This window comes from Chelon labrosus (genome assembly GCF_963514085.1).
Source record: "Chelon labrosus genome assembly, chromosome: 6".
NCBI lineage: Eukaryota > Metazoa > Chordata > Actinopteri > Mugiliformes > Mugilidae > Chelon > Chelon labrosus.
Genome location: NC_140342.1, coordinates 2975506 through 2998892, shown reverse-complemented (window position 1 = coordinate 2998892; position 23387 = coordinate 2975506). Strand labels below are relative to the sequence as shown.

At 43.3% G+C, this 23387-nt stretch overlaps 1 protein-coding gene across 4 annotated transcripts in view; it reads left to right on the top strand.

Annotated features, from left to right (window-relative positions):
* Nucleotides 1-6363: 6363 nt before the first annotated feature.
* chd7 (chromodomain helicase DNA binding protein 7) overlaps nt 6364-23387 on the top strand; it is a 62364-nt gene continuing 45340 nt past the window's right edge. For all 4 annotated transcript variants that reach the window (XM_084546974.1, XM_084546973.1, XM_084546972.1 and 1 more), the window contains exons 1-2: nt 6364-7010; nt 21766-23351. In XM_084546974.1, the coding sequence (XP_084403100.1) occupies nt 21887-23351 (1465 nt within the window). In that variant the 5' untranslated portion in view covers nt 6364-7010; nt 21766-21886. The remainder of the gene's footprint in view (nt 7011-21765; nt 23352-23387) is intronic.

Below are 23387 nucleotides of genomic sequence, written 5' to 3'. Positions count from 1 at the left end.
CGTTCTTCCCCCCCTCCTCTTCCTGCCTCTCCTCCTCCCCCTCAACGTTATTTGCTGTGTTTGTTCTTTGGAAAAAATAAAACCTTAAAAAAAAGGAAAAAATGAAAATGCTATCACAATAAACTATAATAAAACATTCTAAACTCTAAACATGTCATTTTGATGGTTATGTGGCGATGGAAAAAAATACAGTGTTTGAAACAAAAGCCTGCAGTTGTTTTTTTTTTGTTTTTTTTCTTTTGTTTTTGCGGCGATGAATCGCAGCCGGCCCACATTCAGGTTCACTGATTTATCCGTTAGATGGAGGCAGGGAGGGACTGGTGCACTCTTGGATCTGTGGCGTTCGACCTTCAGCCGTCATGGAGATTATATTCCCCCGATGAAGGTCGGTCAGGCTGTGAGACTGCTTAATGAATGAAACATTTTTTAACTCATATGCAGTCAGGGAAGGTCTTGCATGTTCGGTGTTAAATGTGTGAATCCTTCATGAAACAAATCTTGTATTTTGCAGTAATCTGCCAAATATTTGGGACACCAATATACGTTAGCTAGTGCTACCATAGGTAATTATGTTAGTTGCCTCAACACTGAGAGCTCCTAGAAAATTAGATTTAGTAGTGAAACAGTTTGAAACAGGAAATGTCAAATAGATCTTTAAAGGTTTTTGTACCCTTCAGAATTCATTCAATCAACTGCCGATGATTGATCAGCAGTTGCCGTAGCAGACTGATCAGCAGTTACTGAAAATGTTTAGTTGCTGTTATTGCCGCACGAGGGGGTCACGCCAGATGTTGAAAACGGGGGTTCACTTATTTTTGCGCCTCACAGATATGTACAAATGATTCCTTTTCTTGAACAAATAAATGCGCGAGCACAGTCTGTTTAATCTGTTGGATTGGGTTCTCTTTGCCTACTTTCATTTGTCAATTCTGAAGGGTGCAAGTTTTTATACAACACTATATTTGTCTTAACAAGCCCTTTGGCACTTGGCTGCCTGCACATACAACAGACGCAGTGTCTCGAACGAATCCTGAGAATTCCATTTAGAATAGCTGCAGTTTCAGCATCTTGGTATCGTACACTCTCGGGCTGTTGTGCGCTGCTGGAACGCCTCAGCGCAACGGAGCCATCATTATACACCCATGGACCTTTTTCACCCATGATAGAGAGATATGGATAAGCGTAATTAATACATTAACAGTATCTCTGAACTATTTAAATGTGCCTGTGAGCTTTGCTGGTGGACCAGCACTCACAACTCAGTAGATGTAACCCCTCTTAATATTGTTAATTAATTACTCTTGTGCTTTTTTTTCTGCTGTGTGATGTCAAAATGTCTGCGGTGAAAACGGAGTGCTCGTGGAATTTGAAGTCTTCAGAACATCTATTCACATGCTACATGTTTTAATCATTCAGCAATTAGCAGTGTGAATGTGGCTTTGTTGGGCCTTTAAAACATGTGTCTTTTTTGCTCTCTGTTTGTAGCCCCCCAGTGAAGCCGTATTGCACCATGGCAAAACTGAAGGTAGCACCTGTGCAGGTCAGAGTCAGTCTGAAACCTGCAGAGTTATCTCGGTTCAAAAAGAAGTTGAAAACCCAACTTAAAGCATGTCATTAATCCCCCGTGCCACGGCTTCTCCGAGTCTTTGGAGATAAAAGGCTGCTCATCCCTCCTTTATAGTCTAGTTACTTCCTGGGCTTGTCAGCTAAAATAAACCAAGAGCTCCATAATGTACAACTCTGGAGCAATCCATCCATGCCAGCCTGGATGCTGCACAGCTCACAACATACCTCAGATCAGCACTGATGGAGAAGAACAACATACACCGACTAGAAAATGAATGTAAATATGATGAAACTATATATTTAACACTTCACCGTGTGTTTAACAGTGATGTTCAGGTGATGACTAACCACATCTAATGTATTACATCCTAATGTAGCATACTACATTCATATATATTTTACCTTAGGCCAGAGGTGAAATATACACATGACGCATTTGTTAGGTTTATTTAAAGGCATACAGACAGAGTGACTGTTCTGAGGTAAGACCTGTTTTGTCTGTCTTGATGCAGATGCACTCGTGCATGGCTGATATTTAAGTTGTAAAACCTTGTTTCTATTTCTGCCTTTTAAGTGGACCATTGCTAAGAACTGTTAAATGCCTTAAAATAAGGGATACCAGTATTTACACTAAAATGTTTCTTCTTCAGTTTTTGAGGCTCTGCAGTGTTTCTCATTCACACATTCCTACACCAATAGGAGCGGAGGGCCATGCCATTAGAGAACTTCAAGTTGCTCCAAGGATCCTTGGGGATCCAGAAGGACAGGGAATCAAACAGCCAACCCTGCAATCAGATCAGCAGACAACACGCTCTACCAACCGGCGACCCACCTGACAGAACTGGTGGTGAAGAACTGAACTCTGAATCTGAATGAGTACACACTGGATCCTCAGTAAGGAAACAAATCAAACAGGTAATAGGTTCCAAACCAGGTTGCGGCTGGACCTCTTTCTGCAGACTTGATGGATGTGAATCTTCTGAATCAGTTTAAAGGCAACCTGCTGTTAAAATACTGCTCCAGTCAAATTTGAACAGTTAAGCTAATTTAATAAATTAACAAGTGGTTACAGAAGAATGAATGAATGAATGAATGAATGTTTCACTTAATAGTAAATAGAAAGACAGCAGCTACTGCTACCATGCTAAACAAGGCTGGTTCGTGTTCAGCAGGACTGCTGTCTGTCATTTTATTTTTAGAGATTTCAGTTCTCAGAAAACAGAAAGAAAATACTATCTGCTAGCTAGGCTTAATTAACATGCTCTAAAGTCAAATGTAAAAATGTAACACTTTTTTTTAACCCACATTTACATATTCAATTGCACACTGGGGTTAAGAATTTAAAGTGTGAATTAAAAGAAGATGTTATAAAGTCAGAGTCTGGTCAGCAAACACGTGGTTCCAGTGTTTTGGCTTTTGGGTGCACACTGTTAAATTCAACACACCCTTAAGACGATTAAATGTTGAGTGGGATTCAAAGGAATATTAAACACACACTCACACACTTTTTTCCTCAGCCCAACCTACTGATTTCCGCACTCACGAGCATTTCTTCTTGTTCTTTTTTTTTTTGTTGAATCCCACAGAGACACAGTGGGAATAAAATGAGTGTGAGCTCTTTGCTCCATCGCTGCATAACATTGCCCAGGTGTTAAATGGTGCAAAGTTATGGAGTAAAAATACCAAAAGAACAGCTCTGTTACCGAGTAATTTGTCATCCACAGCGTCCTAATGAGCTCCATTATTCTCATCCCACACATCACATAACCAGATCAGCTCAGGTGTGTTCTCAGCTCCGCTTTTGTTCCCTGAAATCATGATACTCGGAGCCTTATGAGGAGCTGCTAGCATCGGCGTGGAGTCTTGTTATCCGGTGGGTCTCAATTCTCGTTGTATTCAGACCATTGGAGTATTAGTCAGTTAACAGTGTAGTAGCAACTGATACAGAAATGTGCGTTAATGTGGCTGTGACAGAAACACAAATGATGGAAAATGGACCCTGATTATTAAAAAAAATAAAAAAAACAACTGTGCTGCAAAAATTTAGAAGAAGAGGTCCCATAAAGTATGTTTACAAAGAACTATGATCCCTTTCAAAGTGTGATCACGTGTTTTGCGTGCAAAACATTAATCTGCAAAGTAACTGCTAACTTTCAGATGAACGTAGAGAAGTGGTAGAATAGAGGTATAAAGTGGGAGCACTCAAGCAAGTCCCATAAAGTATATTTACAAGGAACTAGACTCCCTTTCAAAGTGTTTAAATATTTTATTCTCTATTACACAAGCGGTGGTGGAGATCATTTGAACTTCTTTATGTACCGTTGGCTAGTTTAACCTGTGACATTGCTTCGACATTTCTCAGCCGATCACATGTTTTGCATGCAAAATGTTAATCTGCAAAGTAACAGCTAACTTTCAGAAAAACGGTAGAGATGCATTCCTCTAAAATGCGGCAGAACGGAGGTATAAAGTGGGAGCACTCAAGCAAATGAAGTGCTTCCATTATTGGCTACCAGAAGGAAAATATGAGCGCAGTCAACAACACTGGTCAAATGTTTGAGGAGTAGTGACCCAGAATCATTATCAGGTTCTTCTCTGTGAGGCAGTTTCCTGGAAATGTTGAACGGTATGAGGTCCACATTAGCTGACACACACGAACAGGGCAGGGTTGCTAAAGGGGAAAAAAAAGCGAAGTGAAAAATGCATCTCAATATTCCTCCAACTGTCATCTACTGTACATTCAAAACCAAGGAAAACCAGTTAATTCACCGTGCAGGCGAACACAGTGGAGGCATGCAGAATGACAGGGTGCGTGCAGTCTACGAAGAAAAGCAATCACTCATGTGACTGTAAATTCACAGGCACATAAAGCTTTTACTGGCACGGTTTTCACTTCTGCATTTTCGACTTTGCAGTCACACATGATAACATAGGTTAGGCGAGACGCTTTGTGCGCTGCGAACGATTACCTAACCCGAGCAGCTTTCAAGTCTCTTCATGCTGGTATTCGACACCCACTGAAATGTGCTGAAACGAGGGGCTGTCTGAAGGAAGCCGGCAGAGCGCAAAACGTCTGGAAAACACAGTAAACGGGTGACAAGAAAGGAAACACGGTAAAACGCACGAGCACGATTGTGGCCCCTCATTGTGTCCTCGTAGTGTTTGTGCTCAGTGTCCTCTACGGTATCTCTGAGCACGGCTTACAAAATATATAATCATATTATAGGAAGTTTGTTTTTGCAGAAACGAGGAAGTCAGAAAGTAGACAAGAGATCAGAAAGTTAGGACACAGAGTCTTCTATGAGGGAGAGATAGTGTGTGTGCGTGCGTGTGTGTGTGTGTGAAGGCCTCTTCTCTCCTGAGGGCCAGATTGTTATGATAAGAAAATTACAGGCTGTGTCAGGGACATCCGCATTGCTGCCGGTCCCTCAATCTGCATCATCATTTTAGGTCAGTCCAAAGCGATAAAAAAAAAAAATGACAGCGTTATTCTGCCACAGTGGTTTAGTGTATCTACAGCACTTCCCTCTGTGTGGTTATTTTATGTCCTTCTTTATGGTGTTCTTTTCATCCACAGTGCTTTGTCACTATTAACTATTAACGGAAGCAACAGCAAGTCCTTGCTGCCCTTTTATTGTCCCATACAGTAACTGCAAAAAGTTGTTTTATTGAATTTAAAGCATTGTGTAATGATTTGAGACAGAAAATAATACTTCCAACCCCGCCTCTCGCCCTACGACAGCTGGGATAGGCTCCAGCTCAACCGCGACACTTCACAGGACAAGCGGTTACAGGAGATGAATGAATGAATAATATTCCCAGATAAATAAAGGAATTGCTCTGCTAATTGTCATATTAAAACTTCACTTCAGACTGCAGGACACCAGCTCGAAAATAGCCTGATCCACAAGGCGTAGGGCTTCTGGACTGAAAATGATCTTTGAGGCACGACGGTGGATTGTTTTGTCACATATCACAGCCAAGGTAGCACCTGAGATGCCTCACAGTGCCCGGGCAAAAAGACGATAGCTTGCGAGAAACATTCCCACTCCCAAAAGGAACCAAAACGCTCACGCTTGCACGTCTCTTACGCCTCTTTTCCCACATATGCAGTGGTGCTCTGCGAACACCCGGAAACAGATTTTGATGTAAAATCCCTGCAGTTCCCTTTTAAGTCGACGTTCACATGCACACAAATGTAATGCAAATAACTGGCCACATGTAAATCCTCTTCTTTACGTTCTCTTCCAGTCCATCTATAGAAAGTACTAACAATACCATTTCTTTCAGTACAGTGAATTTATGATGCCGAGGTGACAGACTGAAATAGGTCTAATCCAACAGATTTTTATTACGCAACAGATCGTGCACTCATGTCAGCACATAAACATTCAAATAAGGCTGACTGTTATTGTTGGCCTCACAATTCTTCCTTTTGAAAAGTAATGGCAGTCAGGTAGCTTTGAACCGCTGGCTTCAGCGTCGTGGAATGATGTCTAAGAAGACTTCCAGAAATATAAAGGCCCAATGGCAGTATTACCAATAAATAAATTAAAAATTAAAAAACATAAAAAAAATGTATTGAAAGTTTGGGTCACATGCATATCCTCCATGGTCGATCGTGTCCTTATTCAGTACTTTACCATTTTTTTGGAAGTCCCATCATTCACACAGCAGAGAGGTACAAATCAAGCCAAAAAAACTCAAAGTGGGCCACCTAACAGAAAGATCCCATATATTACATCCAACCCATAGAAGTTTGTGCTTCTATATATTGTGGATCTTCGTATTATATAAATAAACAGATAAATAACATCGTGATAAATCTTAAAACACGTGTCATCTAAACGTTTTCCCTGGCGAAGTTATCGGTTTATGCAGGGCTTCTGTAAAGATCTACGACCTCCGTTGTTTTGCAGTTTCCCATAACAAGCGATATTACGAAACAATCAAAAACATTATTCCGACATCTGGTTATTAACAGCAACGGACGCCCTTGTGTTTTTTCACATCCACAAATGAGAACTCAACGAGAGCGTCACACGGGCACGGCAGGGTCAGTGACCGCGCACGCCGCCTGTTTATCTGTATGAGAGGTCCTCGGGAGCGCGCCCCCCCTGGCCGAGGAAGGTGAGCGAGTGTCTGGAGGGGAGGACTCGGGAGCGCGACCAGCCGAGGGATCGATCGGATTAAACTCGATTTGAGTGAAATTAACACAAAGGAGAGAAGAGCAACGCGCACTAGTCGGCGAGGTCGCGGATGCGAGACACGCCGGAGAAATATTTCGTGAAAAGCAAAAAACTTGAACTTTTTTCTTCTGTTTATTTATATTTCAAACTGAAAAGGACCACGGTGGATTTTTTTTTTTTTCCAGCAAGCGGAGATACTAACCCTACTAACGAGGAGTTGATTTGATAAAAAGCCGAAGTGACCGAGCTTGTTGGGTAAGCTAACAAATGCCCGTTTTCAATGAATGCAATTAATTTCTTCGAGCAGATTTCACCACGAGTGTGGTGGTCTACTCTAGTTCTGAATTAAACCGTTTATATTGTTTCGGAATAGTAAGTTTTCCATACTTTTTCAAGGCAATCGGACTCTAATCCACCGTGAGCGTGGTTCTCACCCCGACGGGCATTACCTTCGGGCGTAACTTACTGAAAAGATTATGATAGACACTATCGGTTTATTTCGCAACTGCTTTATTTTCTCATTTCAGCAGAAAGTCATTGAAGGTCCATGTAGCTGCCATGCCGACATGCTAACAATAGCAAGTTTAGCCACCCGCTGCATCGCTCACACACACAGACGCACAACAGTCCCATTAGTTAGTTGAAAAGTGGAAAGAAAAAATCCCCCCACAACACGGAGAGCGTCTCCGTTTCCGAGACCGTTTCCCTGACAACTTGTTGGATTTTTGTAATATCAAATGTTGACTTAATTCAGTTTTAAAGGGTGAGGGTTAGCCTTGTTAGCTAATTGTGTTGAAGCTTCTAGGAGACACGAGGTGGCTCGAGCGTAGAGGTGAGTCACTAGCTGACTGAATGAGCGGAGCTCTCTGAGGGAGATTCCCAACGGAGAATACTTGGCAGATATCGCCGAAAAAAGCTTTGCATAAGTTGAATTGAAATGTTCATTTGTGAAAGTACGAATACCAGTTGGATTTGCACGGAATACCTGCGTTTTATCGAAAGAACAGTTTGAAGTGTGTGTAGTAGTCGCTCGTTATATTGGACGGAAGGGACAGAGCAGGAGGACAGGAGGGGGGAAGCTGTGAGGCCAGGCGGTCATTCCATACAACCGTGTTTTTCACGTTGTTTGCGACACGCTTTATATTACAAAGCCTTGTTAAAATGTTCAAAAACACTACAGTGGACGTGTTTAGACCTGGAGTACAAAACAAAGTGTTTTACTAGGATAGAAACCGAGATGAACGAATCTTTCCATGGTCCGGAACGACGTGCGAAATATCGCTGATAGGCTAATTAGCCGTGCTAGCCGCTGGAGGCTGGCCCAGTGCTAGGACACAGAAGTTCAGCTAGCCTGCTAGCCAGCTCTCATCCTCATTGTGTACAAGAGAAGACCACTCATTAGCCCCCCCGAGCTAGCTACTAACCTGCTCGGGGCGGTTGTCGGTCGATGCACGGCTTTCGGACAAGAAAATCAACTTTACGCATCTTGGGCTTCACTTTTTTGCTGATGGTGATAAGAAAAGTGACTCTGTCTAATCTCATTAGATCTTTTCCGCGTTTTGTCTTTTGTTATGGGAGCTTTTTTTGTAGTGGTTGAGTTGTATCCGGCCACCGAAGTTTAGAAAGCACTATGGCTACACTTGTTACTCGGTGCGGACGGAAGAAAACGCAGCCCAAAACACCTGCCGGTGCCCTTGTACTCCTCTCGCTTCGAGGAGCATATCTTTACGGGATACAGGACGGCTGTCTTTTTCTCTTTTTTTTTTTTTTTTAACAGTATGGCTTCATTGCGTGTGCGTCTTGCGCTATCCTGCCCTCTTTCTCCATTATGTGTTCTGTAATCGGTCAACTTGCATAATGGTCACCCTGCCGCTCTCACGCAACTCTGGCTGCGCTAAAATCTCTGGGGGGGGGGAAACTTAAGCTTTGGTCCCCAAACACACACTCACGCTGTTCATTCTCATGTAGTGGTTTTATTCAATCTGGCTCAGTCGTGTAGATGCGCTGGTTCGTTTTTTCTCCTTGTATTTGCCATGGAGCCAGGAGCTGCAACCCCCACCACCTTGTGTGTGCGAGCCAAGATGGCAGCTAGTCATGTTTAGCGGGCCACAGAGGGAGAGATAAGAGGCCCCGACCACACACACATACACACAGCACACAACAGATGTTCAGCACTATTTGGTCTCTCTCCCGTTTGACTCTCTTCTTTTCTTGTGGTTAAAGTTGAGACACTCTTCCCCCTTCAGCCAGCCATAAGGCTGAAGGGGGAAGAGTTTTTCAGAGAGGCAGCTGGTCGGGACTAAGCTGGAACTTTGACTCCGAGTTATAATTCCCCCATTTTGACTATTCTGTTGTGGCAGCGCTTATCAAATCTCACATTTTAGATGTCTTTTACAGTTGCTCTGGATAGATTAGCGTTAGTCCTTTGTTTCAAACAAGCTGGATTTTCTGGAAGTTGCATTTGTAACTTTGGAGCTGCTTATCTTCACTTTGGCTGGTGGGCATAGGAATTAAACTAACATATCTTCTAGTTAAGATAAATTGATTATTCAATTGCTCTAAGTAAATTACGGTCCCCTGTACCATCTTAAAAGACAAATTTGTTTATCCTTTGTTCTCTATGCCATAAGGCTTAAAAGATGTGCTTTTAGAAGTTTTTTATTTCCCATTTTTGGCAGTGTTCCCGTAGCCACAATCAAGGAAATCCCTGTCACCAAACCCTAGGGCCGTGTGGAAATACACCACTGTATACCAGAGAGAGCAAAATGACTTGTATGCCATGAAAAACAACATCAAGATACCCTTGATAAATAAGATTTCACAGAATAATGTGATTAAATTTCCAGTGTAATATCCATGCACTAATGCTCATTCTCCACATGTACAGCCCCTAAACATGCATGTCGTTGTCTCGTTCAGTCACTTTAACTTTAGGACAGTTTGTTTGGAGCAGGTGTCCGTCAGTTTGTCATGGTTTTGGATAAGCTGCGCCCCGTTGTTTTGACCTATGAATCACTGGTTTGGTCAGTGTTGGTTATTTGAACATTTCGCTCTTGATGTGCCATCATCTATTGACCTTTTAACCATCTCTCTAACTTAGCTCAGCTTAAGAAGGCTCATCTTAAAAATGGATAGATGAGGAGAGGCAAAAGGCAGTATAGGTATGTCTATAATTTCACAAAAATCTGAAAGGACCCTCTCGGCTTGTAGAGAGCACCAACATGTCCGACAAAACTAACATTGTTGTACTCTGCTTGTGAAAATGGCCATTGTTGACATCTTGGTCCTTCCCATCTCATTTTACTGGTTGCCAATCAGTGTTCTTTGCCTTTTTGTATTCAATTGCTTTAAATTAGGGCTGTCAAAGTTAACGCAAATTAATTTGAACTGCTCTATTTTGTTATCGCACAATTAACACACCCAGATTCTGTTATTGTTCTTTTGCTCTCAGTCAAGTCTGCTCAACAGTTTGTGGTCTTTTAATGCTTGAGCAACTTATCAAGTTTTGTGTCTGGACGCTCACAACATTCCCGTTCGTCACATTGACTTGTAGCAGCTAATCCTGTTCCCTCATGATTCTCTGACTCAGACAGACACGTGCCTTCGGTGTTGATTGAGAAAGTAACCAGAAATTGTGTTGATTAATCTAAATCAGTTTAAAGCTGGTTCGTGTTATGATTTTGCCTGTCAAATGAAAAGCTGCTGAATGTTCACATGGGCTTGTCTGAAGAAAAGTTTGACATGTGATGGGGAGCTGAGATTTTTGCTCTCTGGAAACTGAGAGGAAGTTTTTATAAAAGGGACACTTTCAGTTTCACCATTGCACCTACTGTCCGATTGGGATTTTTATGTTGGACTGGATGCATTAGCACTCGCACACACTCTGCCTAGGTGTTAAAGTTCACTTACACATTCTGGTTTGTTTGCAACACAGACAAGAATAAACCAGTTCCTTATTGTGGTCAATAATTTGCAGCTTTAATATACTGTTAACACCCACAAATGTGAAGTAAAGTTGAATAAAAAGAGGATTCCTGTCTGTTTGAACCTGGCCTATTTCCTGTAGCTGTGGCTCATGCTAACTTTGCACTTTTCACCTTTGTTGAAGAGATTCTTGGAGACGAGGAGTTGCACAAAACAATATGTGAATAAAATGTATAGGGCTGATGGGCATGAGCACCCTGCTGCTTTCCTAAAAAAGCTGGTAGTACTCTCATCTATTGACAAATCATTATATCCCAAGTGTGGCACAAACTGATCCCACTCTTTGTAGAAGAAGTTTTCCACCTCAGTCGGCATAGCAGAGTAGTGACTGCAGTAAAACCATTAAAGTCCAGATGTATGTTGACCCACTATTGTTCTAATAATGGTCCACCTGGTAATCTGCCATTGCATTTAACTGTTAAGCTTCCCTCATGCAAACGAGCCGGTGTGTGCTGATGAATGCAGGCAGTCTGTGCTTGTCATGGTGCATGCAGAGTTACCATCAGAGTCCATGTAACCAGGTTTAGAAATAAAAAAACACAAGTCTTCTTGGTTTCTACACTGTTTATTCTCCATTATTATGAATAAGTCTTGGCAGTTTATGACTGACTGTGGCGGCAGCTATGATAACGAGGTTGCTGTTTACATGGACAGTAATGTGCACCGCTAAAACTGATACATCTCTCTAGAATCTCTCTTGGCATTGTCCTTACATTTAAAAGTAACCTGTGCTCAAAGGAAAAGGGTCCTTGGGCCTTTCTGGGTCTGGTCCCTGACCATGCGCTACCAACTGACTGGTAGCATAATTTGCGTCCGAGCAAGCTCTGCGGCATGCAGACGCTGTTTACATGGCACATGGCGTGCCCCTAACATTTAGTGTGTTTTTAATACATGTATTCTGTAACACTAAACACTTCAGCTGAACGTGGTAACTGTGTATAGCACTTCTCATAACAGAAATCGATTCCTATAGGTCTGTAGCCAGTCTTGGAATGATGCTGCATGGATTAACTTTATTCTTGAACTGGAAGTTGATGAGGGAAGGCCAGTGACCCGGTGTTTTTGATGCCTGACTTGTGCTCTTTATAAAGCAAAAGATGTTTATTGGTCTTTGGAAACCATGGCCATGTAACTGACATACTTTACAGGAACTGATATGGTATATTCTCTCACTTTCACCAGGCACAAACTTGTATTTTGAAGACTGAATACAGCGATTGCAAGGCTTACTTGTCAGTAGGTTTGGTAGCACCAGACGGTGTGGTGCCGAGGACAGTTCAGTGTTAAAAAGCCGGTGTTGGGTGTCTGAGCCAGTGTACTGGTGTTTGTTAGGGTGGCCATTTTGTCTCCTATCATCATGTGTCGTGGAGACACATGAGAGAGTGCTGCTGTTGTTTGCCTCCATCTCTTTCATCTTTGCCATCTATCGCTCCACCCCTCACCCACCCACTCACTCACTCACTCACTCCCAAGCATGAGCCTCCCTCCTCTTCTTTCTGCTCTTCATTCTCACCCTTTCCATCGCTTTCTTTCTCCCTCCATCTTTGCCTGCCTGTCGTTTCCTCCCCTCCCTCCTTCCCACCCTCCCCTCCAGTCCTCTCATTTCCAGCCAAAAGGTTAGCGGGGGTCTTTAGCACCGTGGTGACATTCAAAACCGAGTGTCATCACTGTCTCTCTTGCTCTCTCTCATCCCTCCCTCTCACCTGTCTCTCCCTCTGCCCCCTCCTTCTCCTCCTCTGCGCTTGGCTCCCCCATCCCCCCATCCTCCTCCTGCAGTGAGGGCCTTCTGGACCAAGTGCTGTGCCTAGAAGAGAGGCTGGCATTAATACAGCTCTCAAGTATTTGTGTGTGGGCTGTATGTGTGTGATGGAGGAGACGGCCTGTCAAGTACATCTCTGACCCATATGCGCGTGCGCCTTTTAATCTGTTATTGACCTCTGCTAGTTTAGATGTGCCTGTCTTTTCTCTTGATCCCACTACTCCACGCTAAACTTACTGCTGCTGGGGAACAAATAAGCAAGGGTAAACACAAGGACTTCCCACTGGAAATATGTGAGAGTTTTGTGCTGTCCCCTCCTCATAAATCCCATTGCTGAAACGTGGCGTTAGCGCTGCAAAATCTCATCAGTTTCTTGGCACATGCTGAGGTTAAATGGCACTGTTGTGGCATCTACACATCTCTCTGCGTTTTCGATCACCATCTTTCTCAAGTGATTCACATGGCTGATGAAAGGTTAAGTGCTGTTTGTGTGTGGAATCAACATCCAGTTAAGAAGATGGAGATAGAAGGTCAGGAAGGAGAGAGCTGTGTAAAAAAGAAATGCAAAAGATCTGTCTAGCTTGAGCGATCGAGTACGCATGCTGCCATCTCCTATCTTCTTAAATGATACTGTTGCTTATTGTGTACATTACTGGTAGCTAATGTTGGCATTTTTATAATACTCAAATGACCCAAAATGCCAGCAGCTGTGTTTTCATCTTGCTGAATAATCTGCTCAGCTGTAGTTTTGAATCCGAAACCGCATCGGAAGCACTTTTGATCCTGTAGAGCACACTGACCCTGGAAAAGAGGTGTGTGTCCCTGGAGAAAAGTTACCCCGCAGCTTTATAGGAAGGATTCTGGAAGTTAATTGGTTGTTAGCAGTCAGGCAGGCGGGGCAGGGAGGAGAACTGGCCAATCTCTAGGGACACGCTCCAGACCTGGCTATGCCATTGGTCTAAAAGGGCATGTCAATAGCAGTGATTGATTAGGCAGGCGTGGGGGTAGCACGCTAGTGAGCCGCGTCTATAGTCGATATGTGTGAGCCTTCCTGTTTGCTCTTGCATAAAGGATAATGGTTTTCAGTTTTGAGGGGAATTCATCATAAGAACCCTTTAGAAGCTCATGTCTTATTCATATTTCCTATAAAAATGAAAATCTAGACTGAGAATCAGGAAAGTACAGCCTCTGATGTTCTGGTTGCTCAGAAAGGTTTCCAAAACTTCTTTTTCCTTTTTCTGTACAGGGGTGACAAATCTCAGAACAGCCCAAACCCGCTGGTGGTTTTTTTGAACAAGCTGAACTAACTCCCAGTTACTAGCAAATCCTTTTGAAAAGTCTACTTCTCTGAATATTTGACAAGTGTTTGCAGGGTTTTCCCCAGCACTTGTAACCGTGGCAGTGTATCACAATGTTAAGTCATTTGCATCTCCCACCAACAATTTCCCCATCACTGGCAACTATTTTTCTCCTCTCCATTTAGGTTTTCACATTGAGTTACAGATCAGAAACAACCCCTTTAGAAAAGACACAAAGGTTTTTTTTTTTTTTTTTTTTTTGTTTTGTATTTTTCGTAATGTATTGGGCACAGCGGCCACTGATGCAGTCCTAAGGGACAGGTGACTGTGATTCAGACCGGAAGGGGAAGGGGAAGTGGAAGTTGTAGTGAGGTCACAACACTGCAGTCAGTACATGTAAGTTAACTTGGCATTGTGACCTTCATCCGATGTTGGTTGGATGCTACACCGTTTTCACAGGTGAATCAAACTTGGGTTCAGCTTTATTCATATATGAGTACAGTTTGTATAGATTATATCTCTTACATCTGTGATCTGTTGCCAGCCCGCAGCAGTCATGCTTGTGTTTAGTACATTTGCTACTGTTCAAATATTTTAGGGAGAACTTTGGGCTTGTTTGTGGTGTTGCCTACTGACTTCCATGATTTTCTTTTCTTTGTTCCTCGCTTTCTGTGGATTTATTTTTATTTGCTACTGTTAAAAAAGTCTATTAAAACTATCCAGCCCGGAGGTTATTCATCCTCCTGTAGGCTAAAGGCAACGAAGATTGATTCTGACTTGCTACGATATTGGCATCAAACCTGACGATGCAATATTTTAAAAGGATTTCCATCATTTGTAAGGCTTTTATCTAATAAAATAAGTACATCCTGTTTCTCTATCATAGTAGCCTTATCGAGATCATGTACTTAAATTCTTTTCTTTTTAATAGACTGGCTTAAGTTAGTGATTTCCAGAGACTAGGCAGTCAGTTTCAAAAACCGCATAACAGGTTCTTTAGCTCAGTGAACACATGCACACACACCAGACACACACTCACTCCACTAGCAGGTTCCTTGGCCACCCCCTGTGGCCTACTTCTTCTCTCTCTCTCTCTCTCGCTCTCTCTAGTGTCTGTCTCTCGGCCACTCTGTCCTCTGGGATCAGACTGAGAGCCGGCCAGTGGTTTTTCCTACCACATGGTAAAGGCAGGGAACAGATTGGATAAACACAGCCCTTTCCTGCTGACCCACCCCTGTTGCCCTCCCCCTGCACGCTACACACGCGCGCACACACACACACACACACACACACACACACACCATCCATTAACAAAGCAGCCTTGCGTAAAATAACCAGATTTTCTCTAGCTTCACTGCTTCTTTCTTTCTCACTCTCTTGATCCCCCACCCCTCGCCTCTTCTCTCTTCCTTCCTTCCGGGCCTCAAATCCCAGCCCCAAACACACGGCCCTGCATCCCCTCACTTGAGCGTAATTACACACACAGCTAGCCAGCTCCTGCATGCTGTCCTCCATTTGGGAACAAAGGTATAAATTATAGTGGCTTAGATCGTAGTGGTAATGGGAGGTGGGTGGGCACACACGTGTCCTCCAGAGGAAGAGGGAGATCACTCACTTTTTCAGGTGTCTGGGTAGCTTGCCTCTGCTAAGCCGTCCGTGTAGTTTGTTTCTTTGGCTTGGTTTTGTTTGTCTGTGCCTGTCTGTGTCTCAGAGGAAACATGGTGTTGTTGACATGGCAGAGATTTCCTGTAGTAAAGCCTGGAGGCTACAGACAGTTTAGCTGCCAAACTGTCGACAGCACAGACAGAACTGCATTGAACTGCTCTTGGCTAATCTCCCTCCCTTCTTCCTTCCTTTACTTCAGGCTAACAGTGCATATGCCGATTGACTTGGAGTTTTTTGGTGAAATTTGATGTTCCGTCAGTCAAGACAAATACGTTTTGTTGTTCAGGGGGGAAAAAAAAATATATACATGTATATGTCTCTGACTGGATCTGCAAAGTGACAGTTGCATTAAAATCCTTAACCAGATTTGTCTTCCTAAAAACAAAACACAATTAAAGTAGGCTTTTACTTTAGAACACAAAAAAGGCCACGGTGTGCCATGGAGGGTGGAACGCTTGCTGGTTTTCATTCCAGACAAATTTTATAACAGGTGATGTCACCGACTGACTGACATGCCTTCATTCACACTGGAAAAATTTATTAGCCACCTCACCTGTAGGAATTGGCTGGGCTGCAAATTGCAGTCACATGATGTTGTGAAACAGTATCTGTGTTCCTGTGTGTTTTATCTTCAGTGTAGTTATTAATACAACTAAACATGTTCAACTTTCAACACATGGATCTGTTGAAATAATATATGAGAACGTTTGTCCTGGGCCTGACAGTGTTATCATTTAAAGTTAGCATTTGGGGCCCTATTATAAAGGAAAACCTATCTGTAATGCACTACAGTGAATGCTTGTGTAATACTGCTGGCTGCCTGAGAGGTCATTCAGTTGCACTAGCTTGGCAGTGATATTCTGCAGTTTCGGCTTGGCTGAACGGCTGGCCTCGCTAATTGTGGTTTGACAGAGCTGCACAGTCGGTGTGAATTCCTGAGCCTGGCTGGTGATCGCCAGTTCATTTATCAACTCGGCTAAAGCTATACGTGTTAGGACGTCTCTGTGATTACTTGTGGTTTCAGGTGAGGTGGAACTTGTGGAGCTGTTAATTATGTTGTTTGACTCACAGGCTTATGTGCTCCCTTCAAGAGTCACAGAGCCAAACCCTTTCATATCCGTTCTCACTGTGGTTAAACTGGAAGCTGTCAGCCACTTCAAGGTCAAAGTCCTTATACATTATCTCAGGTTTTATTTTGGAACATACTTTGCTTGGAGTTTCAACACTCAAGAAAAAACAAAGCAATGGCCTTTTCCTTTTCCTTTTCCTTCTTAAAACCATCTCAGCTGTCCAAAGTGCTGTTTCTGATTTTTTTAAGACCAATATTAATCATTATTTTATTTGATAAGAAACATATATGAACAGATAGATAACTTTTTTCCTCTCAGAAAAAAAAGTTTGCTACCAATCACTTATTTAGACAGGATTCAGTGTTGTATGACATATTTTGAGCTACACCAGCAGGTCTTAAAACTGCAAAAAAAAAAAAAAAAGACTGCAAATCCAATTGGGATAAACAGTTTGATACTTTGTTTCATTTGTTTCTCAGCATTGGAACATCCACTTACCGATGTACTTGGAATCACTTGTGGGGGGAAAAAATGGTACGGGTGCATGATGAGGCATGGCTTTCACACGCGGGTTAGTATTTTTTGGAGTCGTCTCCCTTCAGACTGACCCCTGTTGTTTAGTGGTTGAGCATGCACTGGCTGTCACCTCTGAAAACACTGATAAAAATCAGTGTGGTCTTGCAAAGCCACATAAGTGAAGCTCTGTTATGTCAGTACCTCTTTCTTTTTCTGTCACTCAATACAGCACTGAGTGTGTTGTCTAGGAACTCTTATGAAGAACTTATTAGACTTATCAACCACCATTTATTTTTACTGAAGGCAGAAGAAGCAGGCTGCTTAGTAGCGATGTGGTTGTGTATGGCTACAGTAATCTTGTCATCAATCTAGGTGAATATCAATGAAATGAAACGGTCAGAAAAAAAAAAAAATTGTCAGCCACTTAATTTCCAATTATGCATGTATTTTCACCAACAGTCCAGACAAATATGATGTAAAACTCTGAAAGCTGTAGATTTTGAGGGCATGTCTGCTTAAAAAAAAAGATTACTTTTGAATCTTTTAATGATTTTAATGTTAGTTAGTTTAGTTAGTTTTAATGATGAGGTTGATTATGACAGAATTTAAATTGATCAGCTCTACTGTGACTGTCAAATTGTGTTTATGTCAACTATAAAAATATGTATTTGTGATTCCGTCTGGGCTCATAAGTACTAGCCAAGATGAGTTGTTTTTTTTTCTGTCAAGATACTACGTGTATATTGTATATGTAGTTGTCGTGTCTGTCACAGCACTTGTGTTGTGATTCAATAGTTTAAAATGTTAACCGTAAAAGATGGAGATGACGTAGAAACTGCCCTACATCAAAACACAACAGGTGGCTGTGTTGGGGTGATCATGAAGAAATGGGTTGTTTATTTTCTTGAATAGTGCCTGGGATGCATGTTGAAAGTTTGTGTGTGGCCCAGGTTACAGTTGATAGTGCAGCACAAAAACCAGAACCAAAGTTTTATTTATTTATTTTTTTCAGATTTGTCTGTGGTTTTCTTGGCCTTACGTGTGCTCATCTCCTCACATATGAGCATTGTGACAGGGCCAACTGAGGGTGCATGGAAGGCTAAATACCTCATCCTTAGATGAGATTTGGTGTCTAAAGCAGCACACTGACCATTCACCTAATTCCCTCAGCAGTGACAGCTGGGCCTCGTGCATGTGTTTGCATTTATGTCTGTATTTGTGTTTGCTCATGCTCTGACTGAAATGACACAGGAAGTGGTACAGAATGTAAAAACAAACTGAAGATGTCAAAGGACTTGTTTTTTCCTTGACTCAAGGTTCCACCCAGGAATAGGTGGAAGGGCATCACAAGAGGATGAAATAGAGCAAAGAGGTGCAGTGCAGACAAAATATACCCAGGTCTGTTCAAGCTCCCTGTGAGTGTGATCTACCTTCTAAAGGCCAAGCAACTGAGTGGATCGAGCCAAGATTGTCTTGCCTTCCTACATTTAACTAGAGCTGTGATCTGATGAAAGCCTCCAGGCAGCTGTGCACACACAGCAGCCAGTAACTGCTTGTGTAGTTACATTTAGTATTGTAGAATTCACAGTCTAGTGTACTGTGATACTGACGGAGCTGACAGGAAATCAGTTGCCTTCATAGTAGTCTGCTGCAAAGGATGTGAAATTACGCTCAATTATTCTCACCCACCACACACAAACACATGCTGAAAAGTTTTTTCCTTCCTGTAGTGATTGAAATGCACAAAAACAGTGTGTTATAGCTGCTGCTTGCGGTAATCTGGCAGCCGAACACAAGTTTTCTAATGCAGCAGCTGATGCTTTAAAAGTGTACAGCCTGTTTCTGTCCCAAATATAGTTGATTTATCTAAACTGTCCACTGCTTTCATTTCAGTTGAGCATTAGTCATGCTAGTTTCCCTCCTTGCTCTCACCTGGTATATGGGTCTCCCCACACATGGACTGTAATAGTGGCAAGTATGCCACGTTCCTGTGATGATGGCAGGGAATCTAATCCTGCTCAGAACACTAGCAGCTCTCCTGGTGATAATACTATTACTGCACTCATGGGTTGCTCAGAAGGACAGGCAAAAAAAAGCACATTTCAAAGGCTGACAGTGAAACAACAACTGTCCTGTTTTCATCCAAAATGAAAAATTAATTTTGATATTCTGAACACACACCCACCACGGCACTGAAATCTGTCTTTATCAAAAAATATTTTCAAAGAAACGTCAAGACAAGGTGAAGGAAATTATATCAGATCTTGACTTCATGATAATCCAGATTGTCTTTGCCAATCCGGATGTGACAGAATTCGTAACATTGGTGATAGTACAGTGGAAGTTGTTGTTAAAAATGTTGCATTACCTTGTGGTGTGTTTATGCTTTAAATGTATAGACCAGTTACTGATTGAACGGATTTGTTACTCAAAACAACAAAATCATAAATTATTCACTGTGGAGAATCCAGCGTAATTGCTTTACTTTACATAGCGTACTATGTTAGCATCTCCATTGGCATGTGAAGTCATCACATTGCAGGCATATAAAAGGCCACTGCCTAAAAAGGCAGCTATCCTTTGGTGCCACTGATAAGGTTTTAAGAATAGCAAGATGAGTGTATCTGTGCATGTCTTTGATACCCTTGCCTGTTGAAGACCACAATATTGTAAAGTCTGTCATTGTTTTATTTATGGTTCCGAGAGACATGGAGGAAAGTTATTGGTGCTATTTGCACAACAAGAGTGGTTGCTCCCATCAGGCATTGTGGTGGCTTCCATCAAAAAGGGTCCCAGGCCTGAAGGAAGTTTTTCCACTGTAGTCCTGTGTCATGCTAATGTAAGGTTTTGTACTGAATGGGCATTCTGTTTACCTCACAAGGCATCTGGATTCTTGTGAGAGTGCTTGGAAATCCATTTTGGCAGGCTTCAGGCTATGCATTTGTTGTTGAATTGCAGCCTTTTGTTTGAAATCAGCCTAATATGGATAGTTCATCATGACACTTGTCAACTATTTAGTTTTCATTTGTTTATTCTAAGTGCTTGTCCTTTCCATACAGTTTTCAGGGACGACTTATCAGATGGTTGTCCACAACAAACCAAGTTTGCTTAAGAATGTCAGCTTAACTTCTGTAGTCTTTACAAATAAAACAAGTTGTGGATGTGTTTTCTGTATTACTAAAGAAAGCAATGTAGATTTGACAGAATTCAGAGGTTTTGGCAGTGGCAGAACGATTGAAAGGTTGGTGGACTAATGACTTCTAATAGTTTTATCCTGTTGGGTGAGGCTCAACATCTGCCTTGTGACAGGAAGCAGCATGTTTCATGTGAAGTATGCTCATAATTTGGACACTAGCAGTAACAATACCATAATAATAACAATACCCAATGCAGAGTTGAAGCATACTGTGTGCTCGGATGGGCCTCAGCCTGTTGTCCACTCACACTAGGTTAGTAGCCTGTTAAAGGTGCTCCTGTAGAAGTCACTACTTGTAACTTTAGTCCCTGGTGTTACTATGATATTAATCTAAATTGAGTGGATGGATTAAGTAATGGTGGGCATAATTACATTTTAAAATAGGGCAACTCGGTAATTCTTGCCCACTATTTTGTGTGAAGAAATAATGAAACGCTTTATCCCCGGAACCTGCCGAGCTCTGCAATGAACCAATAAGGGACTGAGGGGAAAAAAAGTGGGAGGGAGTGGAGTGATGGGGAGGAAAGAAATGAGGTGAAGGGGGGAGGGGAGCTCTATAGTGGTTAAAGTTGGCTTGGGTGTTGTTTTTGCTGTGCATAGAAGCAACAAGTAAACCTCCCCCACCTCCTCCTTATCCTGGTCTTTACTACACACGCTCATTCATGCATGCTTAGATCCACCTACCTTCATTCTCTCACTCGCTGAGAAAGGGGTGTTGTTTTCGGCTACATATCTTTTCTCATTTGAACAAACAAATTTAGTTTCATGTTAGTAATACCACCTTCTACGTTGTTGATTTATTTATCTTTAATATTCTGGGAGACAGTCACACACATAATCTTAAAAGGTAGCAGGTGGCCAATTCCCTTGTCTTCCAACATCTGCCAGGAATGACTGATTGGTTAGTTAGCCAGCTGAATGGGTTGCTGAGAGAGTATCTAACTACGGATTGACTGGTGTATGGAACAGCTCCGTGGCCTGTTGGCTAGCTGGATGACAGCTGCTGCTGTTCAAACAGAGTTGCATCTGCTGGGTCCTTTGTTCTAACGCACACTCATATGTATATATACAACCACACACACCCTCAGCAACTCCAAGTGTGTGTTGGAAAAGAAAGAAGTCCTTTTGTTTGGTAGTAAAATGGGGGTGGGGTAGTGCTAATGTGAAGTGTATGTGTTTCAGATTGTGTGTGGATGGGGAGAGGTTTTTTTTTTTTTTTCCCCAATAGGTGGCTGTTTTTTGTCTGTAGTAGTTACAGCTGAGAAATGCAAGTTGGTCTGTTGCACCACTGTCAAATAAGTACGGCTGCTGAAGTGTTCTTTCAATGATACAACATATAATTACCTACTTCTGATTTTACTGGCTAATATTTCAATTTACAATTGTGATAATTTCCTATCGACCTAATTTTTCATATATGTAGCATTTGATTTGATGCATACAGTTGTCTGCTCTTCTGAATACGTGTACCTATTCCACTCTTCTGTACTTCATCTTCTCCTCCCTCTGTCTTCCTCTCTAGGAACCTTAATGAGGACCATGGAGTAGACGGCTTCAAATTAGCAGCTATCTGATTAGCTCCTCACTGCACAACACACCTCCCTCCATCAAGTCCCCTCCATCTCTGGGCCCCCCACCCAGCCATGGCAGACCCAGGGATGTTGAGCTTATTCGGGGATGATGCAGGGCTGTTCTCAGATGGATTAGATGGTTTAGGGGACTGCTTTCCTCAGCAGCCAGCCCCCGGCCAGTCCAACCCACTAGCCCAGCAGACTAATCCTTCACTGAACCATGAGCACCAGGGAAACAGGGGTTTCCACCAGGGGATGATCCATGGTGCTGGGCCTGGCCCAGGGCAGCCTAAATTGGGGCAAATGTACGACCATGGCCCCTACTCTGGCTATGATCAATCTGGTGCCCCCGGAGGACGACTGATTCCCCAGAACGGTCCCAGCCAGGGTCCTTCTAATGTGAACACAGCCATGAATGGCATGGCTTCCCACTACCATAATAACCCAGCTAACTCTAGCAACCCCCTCCATGGGTACCAGGGTGAAGCTGGGGGAGGAGGGGGCGCAGGTGGAGTTTGGGGCCAGCAACAGCAGAGCAGATCAGCTTATCAGCAGGCTCCGGCACAACCGGCCAGTGCCCCCAGCCAGATGGGAGGCTATCAAATATCTCAAGGCACCTATGGTGGGATGCAAGGTCCACCTACATCCAATCCAAATGCAGCGCGCATGAACCAACACTACCCTCCACAGAGCATGGCACCCCCTCCTGCTCAGGACCCATCTCACTACTTGGGACATGTTGGCATGGGGGGGAGCCAGATGAGACACCCCCAGCCTCAGCCACAATCCCAGGGCTATCCCAACTTGGGCCACACACCTCGATACCCGCAGTCCCCTTCCCGACAGCCTCCACTTCCTCACCAGCACCAACAAGGCATGGGGGGATTTGGGGGAGCGCAGTATCCTGGCTATCAGGCCCAGTATGGAGCCATGGGATCTGGGATGGGCCAAGGTGCTAATGCTAACGTCAGTGCTAACACCAGCCAGGCTATGGGACCAGGACAGCTTGGCCAGAGGTTTAACCAGGGATCAGCTCCAACACCAGGGCAACAGGGGCAGCGTTACCCCCCTGGCCCACCACTTCAGACCCATTCTGCCCCGATGCAGCAGCAGGCCGGGCAACAGGGCCAGCCTATGCACCCCCTAAACCTCCCACAGCACCCCCAAAATCTACCCCAGCCCTCAAGCCAACCCCAGTCCCACCTTGCCCCCCCAGCTCAGGGAACGTACCCCTCCCCCTCATCCATGTCACCCATGCGGGTTTTGGGAACCCCGACCCCTCCTCCCCAACAGGGCAGACCCCCTAGCGCAGGACTAGCTGGGCCCCCAGAGGTTGCAGGATACACAGCCTTGCAGTCTCCACCCAATGCTATGACCCTTCCACAGAGGACTCCCCAGTCACCTCTATCTGCCCCACATCCCCAACACCAGCAGCCCCACAGCATGCCTCCCAGTGCAGGGCAAATGTATCCTGGCATGGGGCCACAACGTGGTCCACAAATGGGACCAAATAGACCACAGCTTCAACAACAGCAAGGTGAGCAGCTCACTGTTGTAATTTTCCTTTTCATTG